The sequence below is a fragment of the Rhipicephalus microplus genome, chromosome 3 (genome assembly GCF_043290135.1).
Source record: "Rhipicephalus microplus isolate Deutch F79 chromosome 3, USDA_Rmic, whole genome shotgun sequence".
Classification (NCBI taxonomy): domain Eukaryota; kingdom Metazoa; phylum Arthropoda; class Arachnida; order Ixodida; family Ixodidae; genus Rhipicephalus; species Rhipicephalus microplus.
In genome coordinates, this window is record NC_134702.1 from 14905361 (window position 1) to 14922447 (window position 17087).

Consider the following 17087-nt stretch of genomic DNA (forward strand, 5'->3'; position numbering starts at 1 on the left):
GATATAGAGGTCTGGTGAAAAACTACAGTTACAAATACTAAAGAAGGTAGGGAGAACACACGTCACGATGTAGGTGTGATCATGCAAAACCAACCATATATAGTCCAATACCTCTCTTATGGAAGCCGTAATTTATCGCAACCTATATCCACTAAAGCATAGTACAATGTTCAATCTTCTTTCTTCAAGCCGTGTGCCCCAGGGGCTCGTGCTTTTTTCTCCTCACGAACCTCTTGTAGTCAACAAGTAGGGTGCAGAGGTTCCTCTAAAGAGACGTCATGGAAGGCTCAGCGCTAACGATATTTACAGCGCCGCAGGGAGCGCCCACGCAGGCAAATTCTCGAGCCGACGGAATGCAGCGCTTGCAAACGCATCAGTGTGTATACTTCAGAATGCGGGTCGAGAAGGGCGGCGATCGCTTCCTCCAGTCGCGTGCGGCAAAGCTTGATGTTGCACGCGTTACCAACGGCGAACTTTTCGGTGAACCTTATCACCGTCGTGGATAACAAGGTGCGAACGAGATGGGAATGTATTCAGGCAAGCGCTAATTTTGCCTATGCAGTGGCAACCTGCTGCTATACAACCACACTGCAGCGCCGCCTCGTTGTGGAGGCATATAGGCAAGAATACACGTTTGCTCAGCTCGTGCCTTTGGGAGCGTATTTCGCGGAAGCCACAGTGGGGCTACTTTGTGAATGTACTCGATGTTATAAATAGCGCTTCGGCGGGTGCCGCAAAACGCGGAAGACGAGATTGCAAACACCTGCAGTGCTTTTCGAAGCTTGCCCGCAACGTATATACGTAGACGCGCTTTTGCTGCAATTATTTTGCTGAACATATCTGACGGTGTGACACACTTCGTAACAATAGTCGCGTGAGCGCTTTATGAAATTTGTTTGTAACACTGATAATAAAGCGCGAATAGAGAAGGCCATGCTGGCTACGAAACCTTGCCCATACAGCGAAGAGAAAGAGAGAATAAGGTGATTTGAGTGAAAGACAGGAAGGTTAACCTACAGCGAATAGAATACTAAATCTGCACATGGTTTTTACGATATAGAAACGAACCACTCAGGGAGCTGCGTGACGAAGCACCAGCGATTACAACGTACTTCCGCGAAACTCCATTTAAATAGCATTTTTATTAGTGTATTTTATAGGGGGAGCGCTTTAAATATCGCTAATTTTGAAAGATAACGCCAGTTTTGCGAAGAGATCAGAATGATTACACCAGCAACCAAGCGTTCAGGGAAGCTCTTTGGAAAGAAGAGAGAAAATGCAAAAGTACTTCCCCTTCACGCTTTCATTCGTCTATAAAATAGCCCGCTTTTTAAAAGACCCCCCCACGTCTGGACAAACACTGAAAGGCGCCAGATAATCCTACCGGTTCCTTCTCTCTAGAGCACGCTGGTTCCCAAATCGCTTCCTTCATTTCGCGGACCTTTAGCTTTGTTTTATCCTCTTGTTTCCCTTGTTAAACGCGATCAAAACTCACCCGAGGGGCGCGGAGAAAGAGCGACAACCGTGTCGCTTACCTCGATGAACGAATCCGGCTAAACGAAGGAACAGCCCTGCTGTCCCTGTCATCGAGCGTGCGAGGCGCGTGGCAATGTAAACAAGAGTGTTGCCGACGCGGAGTCTTATCGGTCGTCCCACCAGAAGCTCCGGTCGAGGTACGCAGTGAACTGGGAAGTCTTCTTGACAGTCTCTCGAATTCCCGTGACTCCGAATCTTATCACTTCTGCAAGATGCGGAGCAGCTGGGAGTGAGTGAGCGGGTCTCACTCGTTTGCCTCGAAAGTGGTGTTGCGTGGGTTCGAGTGTCAAGAGCTTTTAAACAAGATTGCGTGACGGATTGTGATCGTCGCTCCACGAGTATCCTTGCGTCAATGCGCGTTCCTGTTTCATCGTTCTCCCCCTATCGCTTTAATCCTGTTCTGCTTTTAGATAATTTTCGCTGTAAACGTTAGTCGACAGGCGCTGTATATACACTGTAGGATGTTTTCGCCGTAAATACTGCTTTTTTTGTCCCATACCTGTACAACTCGTAGAGGAATTAACAAAAATAAAAGCTGCATTTTCGGCACATGATAGTGACTTGACACTTAGGATACGAGATGAGAAACCGAACCTAAAGACTTCGTATTACTCCTGACTTACAGTGTGAGCACCGAGGTATAAGACTTGAGTATTTTATCGCAACAGTTATTAATGTTTATTTCGGGTAGTGTCGGTTTCTGTCTATCGAAAGTAACATCTTGTTTACTTGACACTAAAACTGGCTTCAGTATAAAACTGTATTTGTCCTCTCGTAAGCGATTCTATGTATCCATTGGGTGTCAGGATCTTACACGCCTATAGTGAGTTAACTGCTTGGAACTTATTGGTGGTTGTAGCCCGATGCGTTAAAGTTACGTTGTCGTTCATCCAAGCAGCGAGTGCATATGTCAGGGTCATACACGGCTATAAGGTTTAAATGCCTTTATCGTAGGTAGCGCTAAAGTCAGGATGTACACGAGATCTTCTCAGGTGAAAGCTAGATATTTGCGGCCTCTCGCTTTGAAGGCTGTGCGGCACAATCAAGATTTCCCTGTTTTCAAGGCGCCACTCTTAAAGAGACACGGCAAGCAGCTACTGGCTTTGACTTCCGCGTGACGAAGTAGCTGTTTCTCTTAAAAATGCCCCCCCGAAGAGACCGCTGGATACGTGTGCATCAATATATTGCGTTTCCAATGCTTCAATGTTCCGGCAATCAGCAACAATTAAATAGGAAAAAAACTGTCGCTAATAATGCGTTGCGCACACTTTCGAATGTCTTTTGTGAGAACAGAAAAAAAAACATGCCTACTGAAAAGATTGTGTCACAGGCTTGAAACAGCAAAATTTAAAGAGAGATCCACCATATGATTATGAGAGACGCCGTAAGGGAGGGCTCCGTAAATTTCGACCACCTATAGGGTTCTTTAATGTGCACCCAAATCTGAGCACACGGACCTGCAGCATTTTCGCCTCCACCGAAAATGCAGTCACCGGGGCCGGGATTCGATTCCGTGACCTGCGGATCAGCAGCCGAGTACATTAGCCACTAGACCACCGCGGCGGGGCGCTACTGGGGAAACGAACGAGAATGTTATTGTTCTTAAATCCCGTTTTTGTAACTTTAGTATAGATGTTAAATAAGTTTTATTTGTTTAACCCCATGTCTCACAGCATTAGCCGAGGTGTGAATGAAACAGGGGAAAGTATATGAAACGAAGTTGAGGACGAGGAAATTATTGGTGGGAAAGTACCAGTGCATAACAGCTAAAAGCTAGTTTTCTACAAAAAGCATTAATCTGGTCTCTCCAGTGCAAGTTGTGGTAAAAAAAAAAGAGAACTCCTAAGTATTTGAATGTGTCGACCTTATTCATAGTTTGGTTGGCCATATTCACTACGGCGCCGTTTTCGAGCGACCGTCTGAGCCTGAAGACGATTTGCACGCTGACGTCACCAAAGCTACGAGTGATTCCAAAGGCACGGTCGCGCACTTATCTATAATTTGACGTACAAGTGAAGGAAGAAAAATAAGGCAGGGGAACCCGATGAGATCACTGGAAATCCCGACGGGAAGCGCTGAATCGACCGCAACGAAATGGAGGAAATTCGAAGCGTGCTCTCTTGTGTAACTTCGTTATCCGCTTATTCTTTCGAAAAACGATGCCTCCGTGCGAAGTGATCTAGTCCTCTACTTTAAACACATAAACAACATTCTTTTCGTCTCGACACAGTTCGAAAATCGAGGTTCACCAAGAATCCTGTTCGAGCAAAATTAAAAAAAAAAGAATTATTATTATATATATAAACGTCCATTTTGGGACAAGTGCAAACTCATGACGACGACCTGAGATAAGTTACACCGGCCACCACTTTACTTTCACGCGCACTTTGAACGGGCGAGTCGGGTAGCAAACCTCATTCAACACAGTTACCCCTGTATTCTAGAACGTCCCTTCACTCAACGCTTCACCTTCACTTGAGAAAGCCAATGGAAGCGCCCTCACTAGGCACGGCAAGTCACTGCATATCAGCGATAATGTGGTGCGATTCTCGAACAGCGCAGCGTCATTTTCAGCCGAGAAGTGGCGCAGTGCTCAACTCTGTCAAGTGAAGGACTCGAGGAGCGTTTGTGAATACGGGGGTTAAACCTTTTCTAGATGGTGTTGGTTAAACTCCCTGTCGTTCCTTTGCTTTTCTCTCTCTCTCTCTTTCTCTCTCTCGCGAACAGACAGAAATAACTCGCTTCATTCTGTGTGGCTTGTACCGAGATGAAGTGCAGCTTAGCTCGTGGCGGCAGGGCTCGTCAAAAAAGTAAACATAGTAAAAGCTTTGTCTCAGTTTGTGATGGTGATGTACCGGTGCAGACTGGTGGTGACCGGACAGCAGTGGCGTGACGGTATATTTGAAAACAAATTGTGTCTAGAAATAGTTTCTACGTTCTTTTTTGTTTGCTTGTTTGGTCGTGGTCATACGCACCGCTACACTGGTGAGTACGCCTGTAAACTCAAATGTCAGGATAACTTCTCAAATATTTTTGCGCCCACTTGAACTGGCATTTGCAGTTGTTTAGTGGGCGCTGCCATTTTTCGCTCGGTCAGACCTGCCATAAAGCTGAGTGGCCTCGCAGACGACCAGCCGCTGTTGCGAACGCGGACCGCTACCGTTATGCAACGGTATGACCAAACTTCTCTTCAGAGCTTTCCTATCATAGTCTCTTTCTTCTCTTCGTCTTTTTTTTCTTTGTCTGGCGTTTTACCTTTCATAATCTTCTGCAAGGTAAACCAACTCGATAGAAATTGAGAGAACTTATCAAATGGATCCCTCATACTTTACAAAGCAATTTTTATTTCCGCGTTTTTACGTTATTATTTACACTCTTCAGTCACTTATAGCTGCGTCAGGATTTCTTATAATGCGTCACAAGAGCCGAAAGCTATCATTAGCCTGCTTCCGGGTACGTATGAACAGTTCGCTTTTACGTAAGCGTCAGTTGTAAAGAAGAGCGAGCAGAGGCAGTGTTTTTACTACGCTTTGAAGTATCGGAGGTGCATAAGAACTACGGTTGCCTTGGTTACGTCATAACTAGGTGGTGCGCTTAGTGCGCCAAGGCTGCTTCAAAAGTTGATGTCCAATTGAGTCATTACCCAACCCTTTCTAGTATTCTCAATGACGGCTGCGGGCCATGAATGTTCTGGCTCCTTGGCTGTTGAATTAAATTGGAGAAAAAATTAAATTGAAAAAGAAAGCTACTGCAAGAAAGTGTGTTAGCGCGTCTTGGGACCCCACGCTTGGATTGTTTTATCATCGCAGTGTATTAGAGTTGAAGAACCAATAAAATTGGACTTTGAGAGAACTCTTTTGAGATGCCTACAACAATTGCCGCATCTGTATATTTATGATATTCATTATTATTTCCGTCTTGCGCCTACGGTAATACGCTTTCGAGTCGGTTTGTCCCGCAGAAAGAAGTTTACCCGTTCGCTTCAGCCTTGTTCTATCTCAGGCTAGCTGCTACGTTGTAATGAGTCCCCGTACATCTTCATTCCCTTCTCTTTCTCTCTTTTTAATTATTTTATCTCGACCGCTTTCTCGGACATACTTTGGTATTGTGTAAACACGAAAGAATATACCGGTCAAGAAAGAACGCAAAGTTCACTTGACGTTTCATCCCCCTATCGGGAGATTTGTTCACCAGTATGAGGGGGCCGAAACGTCAAGTAAGCTTTGTGTCCTTTTTGGCTGGTGTATCAAACTTCCGAGTTCACAACATACACTTTCCTGTCCGGACGAGTTCCCGTCAGACTTCGGACTGCACACTCACGTATGGTGTTCTGTGCTTGAAAACTGCGTGGCTCCTTCCTGGGGTCATCGATCGGGCTGCATCTTAGTCATGAACGAATAATTTCGAAATGGCAAAAGCAGGAAGACGCATGGAGCGGGGTAATCGAACTACATCCACAGAGTGTGCACCGGTGTCTACCTGCTTCCACGCCCGTCTTTGTGCCGCCACTCCGTCTTTTAAAAAGTACTGCTTCCTGCGCTCAGGCCTCGCAAAGCCCAACTGCGTGAATCCATTACGTTACATGATATAAGCGAATCCCCCACTAACGCTGCCAGAAACCGCAGCTTCTCTTCACGGCCCATTTAAAACTATCCCGTCAGAAGCGCGGACCGACGCAGTGTGTGTACTCTCGGCGACGGCGGGAATTCATTCGTTCGCGCTCGCCTTTTGCTGCATCCGAGCAGAACCGATCCAGCGGCAAGAAGAGACGCGGTCTTTTTTTCCCAAACGACCGCCCTAATCGTCGGCTCTTTCTCTTCCGGCCGTAGAAGGTCGTACTCCCTGTGCCCATACATTAAAGACGCGCGCTTCGCCGAGAGACCGCACTTCCCAGAAAGACACGGCGGCGGCGGTGTAGTCCGGCTGCTCAGGAAGTTTGTGCAACTTCGCTCTGGAAAAAAAAAATGGTCCGCACCCTTCCGCGGCTCTCGGTAGTGAGGAAACGTACTGCAGCGAGACATTTCGCGTTTGACGTGGCGAGGAAATCCTCTCCGCTTTTTTTGTTTCTTTGTTAGACGTGTAGGTACACGCCACGACGTATGTAGTCGAGTGGTTTCGGCGCTGTACGCTGTGCACTGTAATACTGCAACGTGAAATAGAGGTGCACATGTGGGGCACTGTGCTTCGTGGTGTCGAGAAAGCGAGCGAGTCTCCTGACAATATATATATATATATATATATATATATATATATATATATATATATATATATATATACGTGTGTGTGTGTGTGTAATAAAGATCCAGCGAAAGTCTTGCATTTCCTCGACGAAAAGCTTTCCGACCCTTGATAACGTACTCGATCGCGTGATCTGATATAGAAGAAACCGTCCAATAATGCAATCGAACTGACCGTTGCAATGAGCGCTGGTTCTTCATCTGCGAGCATGTTCATATCGTGCTCATAAACTTTAACACTTTCGGTGTTTATGCTAATGGCCAGCAATGGAAGGCTCCTGTCCCTTTCAAATCCACGGCGTTTGCGAAATGCCCACGGACCGAACTCGTGTCATTGAAAGTCACTCACACTAGCGAAGGTACTCGTTGATTCGACATGTTATTGTCTATTGCTGTCGCTCTCGGCGTTGCAGCGTTGTAGCGATTTCCGTATTGAGAGATGACGCGATACGGAAATCTGATGTAATGACTTGTATAGCGTGGAGAAGAAGGTTCGTTAAGTGCCGTTATAAGAAAAAAAAAACCACGAAAGGGTGCGAAAGATACCAGCTTCCCTATAGGCTGTTAAGTGCGCATTTCAAAATTTAATCAACGTCTGCAAGTGGTAGGCAGGGTCAGCGCAGTTCCTGCTCATTTTCTTGACTCACGAAGGCGTCCGTCTTTCGCATCGGACAAATTACAAACGTGGTTCCTGGATCACGAAGATACAAAACACGAGGGGATATGCGCTCTTGAAGACGAGCCGTAATTTACGGTTCCATTTAATATCGATTGCGTACGTTGTGCAGCGACAAAACAAACAACATGTTATGAGGAAAATAAAAAAAGAATAATATACTAAATATACAAATAATATAATAATAAAATATTATAATATAAATAATATACTGTCAAGTTCCCCTCAGCCAACAAAAGATGTTCCCGAAGCTAGCTTCACTGTCCAGCACTGAAGGCTGCAGCTGCGCGCTTGAAACGGTGTGCTAAACTACTGCGATTGCTTTTCGCGACATGTATGCTCTCAAAATACTCGCGCGGGCGCTCGTTGGTAGTGCTAAAGTAGATATGAGCCCGTAAATCAAAAGCATTACTCCGACGCGGTTGGTGCAAGTATCGCTAATTTTCGAAGGCCAGGCATCGTCATTTCCGCGCAGCACCGGCAGATTTCACCGGCACTCAATCGAAAGCGACCTGACAAGTACCGAGGGAAATGTGCCAAGCGGCACGCATTTCATTCCATTGGGACAACAACTTAAAATACGTTAAAATAAGGCACCGGGTACGCTCCGTGGTTCCATTAAGCGCAATGGTTCCGTGGCTGTACTGAAGAAGCTGTAAAGAAGTCTCGATCAGGAGAAAACATGCTGCAGCCGAATACCCGGGAATATGAATGAATCTCTGCAACAAATAACTAATAAAGCGATTTCAAACACCGCAAGCTCGCGGTCTGTTTGCCGGTTCACGTCATTCTTGTGGACGAAAGCACGTAGACTCTCGGTCACCCTTGAACATGATGGTGCTGTCGAGTTCTTCAAAAACGTCCGACGTTGCTTTGTTTACGGAACATTTTTTTCTACCTTGGGCACGAACCCACGCGTAGTCAATGCCCATGTACTCAAATAAAGGAATGAAGAGCACCGCTAGTCGGTCACGTACATGCAGAGAAGTTGTCTCTGAATAGTTTAGCCACTCACCAGGGCATCCGCATCCGAGAGCTCCGTTGCCGGGCGCGCCTCGGACGTCGTCGCCACGGTCATCAGCAGCAGCAGCAGCTGGAAGGCGGCCTGCCGCGCTGAAGGGCCGCTCGGCCGGCACCTCTGGCCGACGGGACCCTGCATTTGCCTAAGTCTAGCGACGTGGTGTCCCTCTGTGCTGTCGTCGACTCGATCGGCCAGCGATCGCCATGCCTCGAACTAGAAGGCCGTTTTCCCGCGTGTCGTCCCATTTCGCGCGCACATCTTCGTCCCAGCAGCGGCGACGGCCGCACGACGCACCCGCGCTCTCCTCCGTCGACGCCCAGGCGACCGGCTCCGGCGGAGGCTTGCGAGTCTCTCGTCCGCAGGCGGCTGCGCGAACGGGCGCCGGCGCGGGACCCCCACCGCTTTTCGGCCATGGGCGGGGCTTGACGTCACCGTGACGTCAGGCATAACTCGCGCGCGCCGCGCACTTTGAAAGCTTCGATCGCGTTGGAGTCTTGCCGGAGGTGCACGGTCCTTGACATGGTGGACACACGCAGCGTTTCTGAGGACGCCGAAATGCACAGATATTAGTGACCTCGTGTACAAGTTTGTATTAGACTACATCACTGTCAAGTAAGTGAATGCCTATGATTAAGAGTAACAGTGACACGACCTCCGACAGTGCTCCCGAGCGACCTCCGAAAAGGACCTCCTATATCGAACGGGATTTAACATCGCCCTTTGCTAATTATTGCTGTTATTCCTATTTGCATTCTGCACGCAGGCTGTTCGAGATCTTCGAAAAGCTAATAGCTCCCTCGATATAGCTTCCGATGTGCACCGACTGATCCACTCGTGCCCCTGTCCTGTCCGGGCAATATTTTGTGAACGTGTTGGTCTGCACGGGCCAAAGTTGCCACTGGTCACATACAGCGGGAGTTCTACATGAGAACTGCCTTTTCTTCGCTGTCCCCAAAGGACAGTTTGCTCTTTCGCCAAGAAACGCTATGAAATCCGCGTATGCAATCGTATGCAATCATACCTCATACCGTATGCAATCAGACCGCGTATGCAATCATACCTCCGCAAGAATCAGATCTTCCCGGTGGCTTAGCTCGCCGACAGGAGTCTGCGCTCAGGATGAATCGTGTGAGCGCCGCCTTGACTCCTGCCATCCGGACTACGCGGACATCCCATGCACAGCCTCCCCAACGACATGCCCATTCTGCGTTACCCCAGCCACAGAGGCAATGCTGCATCACTTACTAGGTGCGCGCCTCCACATGGCCCGCACCTGGCACGTACGCGGCCTTGGCTACCACCTGCGTCGACCACCTAGTTAATGCACTAGACACACGGTCCTTTGCATCGACTACTCACGCATTTTATCCAGGAAATTTAACCGTTCATTTAACTGCAAAGCTGTTCTAAGTCGAAGCTCTCACGTCCGCTGAAGTAAAGCTTGAAGCTGGGCGAGTTTGTTCATACTTCAAGTCAAACTGGTGTCTGCAAATAAAGAAAAGAACACAAAAAGACCGGACAGTGACAGGCACATACTTTCAACTGACTTATTTTTGTCAGCCTTCAAATATACAGGGTGCTCCAGCTATATTTATCTAGAGTTTAAAAAAAATATGCCGACACACGCAATGACGACGCGATCAGATGCATATTGCTGACTTTTGCTGGAAGGATCAGACTATATTTCGTGTTCTGAATAATTGCTTAATTATTCCTCTTCAATTAACTAACTTTTGAAAGAACGAAGATGGGTCAAAAATACCAACGAAAAAGTTGTTTGTTTGTTTGCGAAACATCAGATTAGGTAGCTTCAAGCGTTATCAGCGGTTAATATTTAGTGTTTTTTTTTTGTAAGTGCCGACGGAATTATGTGATTACAAGGCACGCCATATACAGTGGGTGGCTTCGGATAATTTTGATCATCTGATTTTTTTACGTGCTTCCATACGACACCGTTGTTACTGCATCTTGCCCCCGTAGAAATGTGGTTGCCCATATCGGGACACGAGTCATCGATCCTATAGCCGTGCAATACGTTACCTGGTGTAACAACAAGTGTGGTTCGTCACGTTTTCCTGTGTGTTAACAAAACTAATGATAAGAGATGATGCAGGAGAAGATTTCAAGCAACATTCATCACAGCAAGGGACTCGATGGGCTATCAGAAAAACAAGCTCAGAAATAACACACTCCAATTCGATTGAAAGTCCCAGAAACAAGGAGTGTCCAGTCTACGTGAAACAACGATAGCTCACGGCTTGTTGAACCAGCGTCTCAAAGAGGCAGCAGTTCATGTTCGGCGACGACCCTTGTCGAAGCGAGCTCAGTCACGCGGTTGACACACGTCCCGCATGCGGTCACGGCAGGAGACAAGGCCTTTGGACGACCTCGCGTCCGGACACGGTCTTCAGCCGTCCCAGGTGGCGGCAGCGATCAGGAACCAGTCGTCCCGGTCCAGCACGCCGACATAGCAGGAGCCGCGCCTGGTGTCGCAAGTCCCAGACAGGTAGGTACCTCTGCTCCCGGGCCTCGATCACCAGGAATAGACAGACAGAAGGAGCTACACGGACAGCGCCCTGGTTTAGCGTGTGCCAGCTGGAGCTAACGTCAGGACCACCAGGCGAGAACCAGGTTCTCTGCAAGCACGGCCACGAAACCTCCAAGTGCACGCACAAGAGGGCAAGCGCTTGGCGTTCCCCTTGTATGGACTTTCTCAGGATCATCTCGGTTTTCGTGATTTCTATTTTGTTCTTTTTTGCCGTTGTACACCAAGGAGCGGATGGGCTGTTATAAATATACGGCCTTCTTGAATATTTTCCCTCAAACCGCATTAAAATCAGATGCTTTGTAACGAAACTGAGTCCGACGAAATTGGTCACTTCCAGAAGAATAATCCTGAACACAAACGTAGAACTCTGCTCCCGGGCCTCGATCGCCAGGAATAAACAGACAAAAGGAGCTACACGGACAGCGCCCTGGTCCAGCGTGTGCCGTCTGCAGCTACCGTCATAAGCACGAGGTGAGAACCAGGTCCACGGCCACGAAACCTCCAAACGCACGCACAAGGGGGCGAGCGCTTGGCGTCCCTCTTGTATGGACTTTCTCAGGATGTCTCTGTTTTCGTGATTTCTATTTTGTTCTTCTTTTTTGGCGTTGTACATCAAGGAGCGGGTGGGCTGTTATAAATATACGTCCTTCCTGAATGTTTTCCCTCAAACCGCATTAAAATCAGATGGTTTGTAACAAAACTGGGTCCGACGAAATTGGTCACTTCTAGAAGAATCATCCTGAACACAAACGTAGAACTCTGCTCCCGCGCCTCGATCGCCCGGAATAGACAGACAGAAGGAGCTACGTGGACAGTGCCCTGGTCCAGCGTGTGCCAGCTGGAGCTACCGTCAGGACCACCAGATGAGCATCAGGTCCACGACCACGAAACCTCCAAGCGCACGCACAAGGGGGCGAGCGCTTGGCGTCCCTCTTGTATGGACTTTCTCAGGATGTCTCTGTTTTCGTGATTTCTATTTTGTTCTTCTTTTTTGGCGTTGTACATCAAGGAGCGGGTGGGCTGTTATAAATATACGTCCTTCTTGAATATTTTCCCTCAAACCGCATTAAAATCAAATGCTTTGTAAGAAAACTGAGTCCGACGAAATTGGTCACTTCTAGAAGAATCATCCTGAACACAAACGTAGAACTCTGCTCCCGCGCCTCGATCGCCCGGAATAGACAGACAGAAGGAGCTACGTGGACAGTGCCCTGGTCCAGCGTGTGCCAGCTGGAGCTACCGTCAGGACCACCAGATGAGCATCAGGTCCACGACCACGAAACCTCCAAGCGCACGCACAAGAGGGCGAGCGCTTGGCGTCCCTCTTGTATGGACTTTCTCAGGATGTCTCTGTTTTCGTGATTTCTATTTTGTTCTTCTTTTTTGGCGTTGTACATCAAGGAGCGGGTGGGCTGTTATAAATATACGTCCTTCTTGAATATTTTCCCTCAAACCGCATTAAAATCAAATGCTTTGTAAGAAAACTGAGTCCGACGAAATTGGTCACTTCTAGAAGAATCATCCTGAACACAAACGTAGAACTCTGCTCCCGCGCCTCGATCGCCCGGAATAGACAGACAGAAGGAGCTACGTGGACAGTGCCCTGGTCCAGCGTGTGCCAGCTGGAGCTACCGTCAGGACCACCAGATGAGCATCAGGTCCACGACCACGAAACCTCCAAGCGCACGCACAAGGGGGCGAGCGCTTGGCGTCCCTCTTGTATGGACTTTCTCAGGATGTCTCTGTTTTCGTGATTTCTATTTTGTTCTTCTTTTTTGGCGTTGTACATCAAGGAGCGGGTGGGCTGTTATAAATATACGTCCTTCTTGAATATTTTCCCTCAAACCGCATTAAAATCAAATGCTTTGTAAGAAAACTGAGTCCGACGAAATTGGTCACTTCTAGAAGAATCATCCTGAACACAAACGTAGAACTCTGCTCCCGCGCCTCGATCGCCCGGAATAGACAGACAGAAGGAGCTACGTGGACAGTGCCCTGGTCCAGCGTGTGCCAGCTGGAGCTACCGTCAGGACCACCAGATGAGCATCAGGTCCACGACCACGAAACCTCCAAGCGCACGCACAAGGGGGCGAGCGCTTGGCGTCCCTCTTGTATGGACTTTCTCAGGATGTCTCTGTTTTCGTGATTTCTATTTTGTTCTTCTTTTTTGGCGTTGTACATCAAGGAGCGGGTGGGCTGTTATAAATATACGTCCTTCTTGAATATTTTCCCTCAAACCGCATTAAAATCAAATGCTTTGTAAGAAAACTGAGTCCGACGAAATTGGTCACTTCTAGAAGAATCATCCTGAACACAAACGTAGAACTCTGCTCCCGCGCCTCGATCGCCCGGAATAGACAGACAGAAGGAGCTACGTGGACAGTGCCCTGGTCCAGCGTGTGCCAGCTGGAGCTACCGTCAGGACCACCAGATGAGCATCAGGTCCACGACCACGAAACCTCCAAGCGCACGCACAAGGGGGCGAGCGCTTGGCGTCCCTCTTGTATGGACTTTCTCAGGATGTCTCTGTTTTCGTGATTTCTATTTTGTTCTTCTTTTTTGGCGTTGTACATCAAGGAGCGGGTGGGCTGTTATAAATATACGTCCTTCTTGAATATTTTCCCTCAAACCGCATTAAAATCAAATGCTTTGTAAGAAAACTGAGTCCGACGAAATTGGTCACTTCTAGAAGAATCATCCTGAACACAAACGTAGAACTCTGCTCCCGCGCCTCGATCGCCCGGAATAGACAGACAGAAGGAGCTACGTGGACAGTGCCCTGGTCCAGCGTGTGCCAGCTGGAGCTACCGTCAGGACCACCAGATGAGCATCAGGTCCACGACCACGAAACCTCCAAGCGCACGCACAAGGGGGCGAGCGCTTGGCGTCCCTCTTGTATGGACTTTCTCAGGATGTCTCTGTTTTCGTGATTTCTATTTTGTTCTTCTTTTTTGGCGTTGTACATCAAGGAGCGGGTGGGCTGTTATAAATATACGTCCTTCTTGAATATTTTCCCTCAAACCGCATTAAAATCAAATGCTTTGTAAGAAAACTGAGTCCGACGAAATTGGTCACTTCTAGAAGAATCATCCTGAACACAAACGTAGAACTCTCCTCCCGCGCCTCGATCGCCCGGAATAGACAGACAGAAGGAGCTACGTGGACAGTGCCCTGGTCCAGCGTGTGCCAGCTGGAGCTACCGTCAGGACCACCAGATGAGCATCAGGTCCACGACCACGAAACCTCCAAGCGCACGCACAAGGGGGCGAGCGCTTGGCGTCCCTCTTGTATGGACTTTCTCAGGATGTCTCTGTTTTCGTGATTTCTATTTTGTTCTTCTTTTTTGGCGTTGTACATCAAGGAGCGGGTGGGCTGTTATAAATATACGTCCTTCTTGAATATTTTCCCTCAAACCGCATTAAAATCAAATGCTTTGTAAGAAAACTGAGTCCGACGAAATTGGTCACTTCTAGAAGAATCATCCTGAACACAAACGTAGAACTCTGCTCCCGCGCCTCGATCGCCCGGAATAGACAGACAGAAGGAGCTACGTGGACAGTGCCCTGGTCCAGCGTGTGCCAGCTGGAGCTACCGTCAGGACCACCAGATGAGCATCAGGTCCACGACCACGAAACCTCCAAGCGCACGCACAAGGGGGCGAGCGCTTGGCGTCCCTCTTGTATGGACTTTCTCAGGATGTCTCTGTTTTCGTGATTTCTATTTTGTTCTTCTTTTTTGGCGTTGTACATCAAGGAGCGGGTGGGCTGTTATAAATATACGTCCTTCTTGAATATTTTCCCTCAAACCGCATTAAAATCAAATGCTTTGTAAGAAAACTGAGTCCGACGAAATTGGTCACTTCTAGAAGAATCATCCTGAACACAAACGTAGAACTCTGCTCCCGCGCCTCGATCGCCCGGAATAGACAGACAGAAGGAGCTACGTGGACAGTGCCCTGGTCCAGCGTGTGCCAGCTGGAGCTACCGTCAGGACCACCAGATGAGCATCAGGTCCACGACCACGAAACCTCCAAGCGCCCGCACAAGAGGGCGAGCACTTGGCGTCCCTCTTGTATGGACTTTCTCAGGATGTCTCTGTTTTCGTGATTTCTATTTTGTTCTTCTTTTTTGGCGTTGTACATCAAGGAGCGGGTGGGCTGTTATAAATATACGTCCTTCTTGAATATTTTCCCTCAAACCGCATTAAAATCAAATGCTTTGTAAGAAAACTGAGTCCGACGAAATTGGTCACTTCTAGAAGAATCATCCTGAACACAAACATAGAACTCTGCTCCCGCGCCTCGATCGCCCGGAATAGACAGACAGAAGGAGCTACGTGGACAGTGCCCTGGTCCAGCGTGTGCCAGCTGGAGCTACCGTCAGGACCACCAGATGAGCATCAGGTCCACGACCACGAAACCTCCAAGCGCACGCACAAGGGGGCGAGCGCTTGGCGTCCCTCTTGTATGGACTTTCTCAGGATGTCTCTGTTTTCGTGATTTCTATTTTGTTCTTCTTTTTTGGCGTTGTACATCAAGGAGCGGGTGGGCTGTTATAAATATACGTCCTTCTTGAATATTTTCCCTCAAACCGCATTAAAATCAAATGCTTTGTAAGAAAACTGAGTCCGACGAAATTGGTCACTTCTAGAAGAATCATCCTGAACACAAACGTAGAACTCTGCTCCCGCGTCTCGATCGCCAGGAATAGACAGACAGGAGGAGCTACACGGACAGCGCCCTGGTCCAGCGTGTGCCAGCTGGAGCTTTTGTCAGGACCACCAGGTGAGCACCAGGTCCACGGCCACGAAACCTCCAAGCGCCCGCACAAGAGGGCGAGCACTTGGCGTCCCTCTTGTATTGACTTTCTCAGGATCATCTCGGTTTTCGTAATTTCTATTTTATTCTTCTTTTTTTGGCGTTGTACATCAAGGAGCGGGTGGGCTGTTATAAATATACGTCCTTCTTGAATGTTTTCCCTCAAACCGCATTAAAATCAGATGCTTTGTAACGAAACTGAGTCCGACGAAATTCGTCACTTCTAGAAGAATCATCCTGAACACAAACGTGGAATTAAATCCCTCCTCGAAGAGACTGAATTTTTTTTTAATGGGAAGCGTTACTTGGCTTTTCTGAAAATGTTGAAAAATCCGTCTCTCTCCAAAAAAGTAGATCGTATTTACAGACAACAAAACAGAAGAAACAAGATTGAGCTACAATAGCCTAAACAAGGTGAAAATCGAAATACGGACTGTGCCCACAAACACCATTCAAAATGGCAGAAAAAAAAATGTAGATACCAGTACCGTAAGCATCGCTTCAGTACACGGTGCAGTTACGCATCGGGAGGTGCAATAAAACTTTTACAGCTCTCGTTTATTTTTCTATCAGTTTATTTATTACCACTGATTTACTTTCCTGTTTTTCGCTGAGCTGTATCTTCACGCTATCTCTTTTGTTAAGTACGTGTCATTGATTCCGTCTTCTTTTCCCTCTCGTTCTTTTTTTTTTTAGACGTTGAAAAATGGCGAGGTAGGCCGCCCTGTGTACTCAAATGCACCACTCACGAAAGGATATTCACCTCTCTCTCTCTCATAGCCCAGCTGATTTCGTATTCAAAGCACAACGGCATCCTGGAGCTGCACCCATTCCAACAAAATTTCATTTGACTGAGTGGGCCGCCGCTGCGCGCGACCTGCGCGACGCGGTAACTGTAAAGCGCCCTCGTCGAAATACGGTAGTGCCGTATTTAGAGACTACAACGGGGTCCCCGGCCGTGACTGGTCAGCCTGCGGACTCCGTTGTGTATCAATGATTAAATATGGCCGTCTATAGACGGCCATTGGAAGTATACTTCATATGCGGATGCACGGAGGTATACCTGCCAACATAATTTTCGTTTCGGGACAGCGGTGGCGCGCATGCTCTGTAAATCTCTTCTCTCGGGTCGATTGAATATGCATGCCTCCAACGCTTCATCACTTGCTATTCTCTTGTTAATTACCATGAACACCTTAATCAGTGCTACAGGACGATAATAATTGTTGTGTTTTTCTTCCTCGTCGGAGTAT

The 17087-nt window shown here is 47.9% G+C and overlaps 1 protein-coding gene across 1 annotated transcript in view; it reads right to left on the reverse strand.

Annotated features, from left to right (window-relative positions):
* Positions 1-8816, reverse strand: part of LOC119181739 (matrix metalloproteinase-2) — a 255390-nt gene extending 246574 nt beyond the window's left edge. Inside the window, exon 1 of the mRNA XM_037432985.2 lies at positions 8465-8816. Within this exon, the coding sequence (XP_037288882.2) occupies positions 8465-8608 (144 nt within the window). The 5' untranslated portion in view covers positions 8609-8816. The remainder of the gene's footprint in view (positions 1-8464) is intronic.
* Between the last annotated feature and the right edge of the window lie 8271 nt (positions 8817-17087).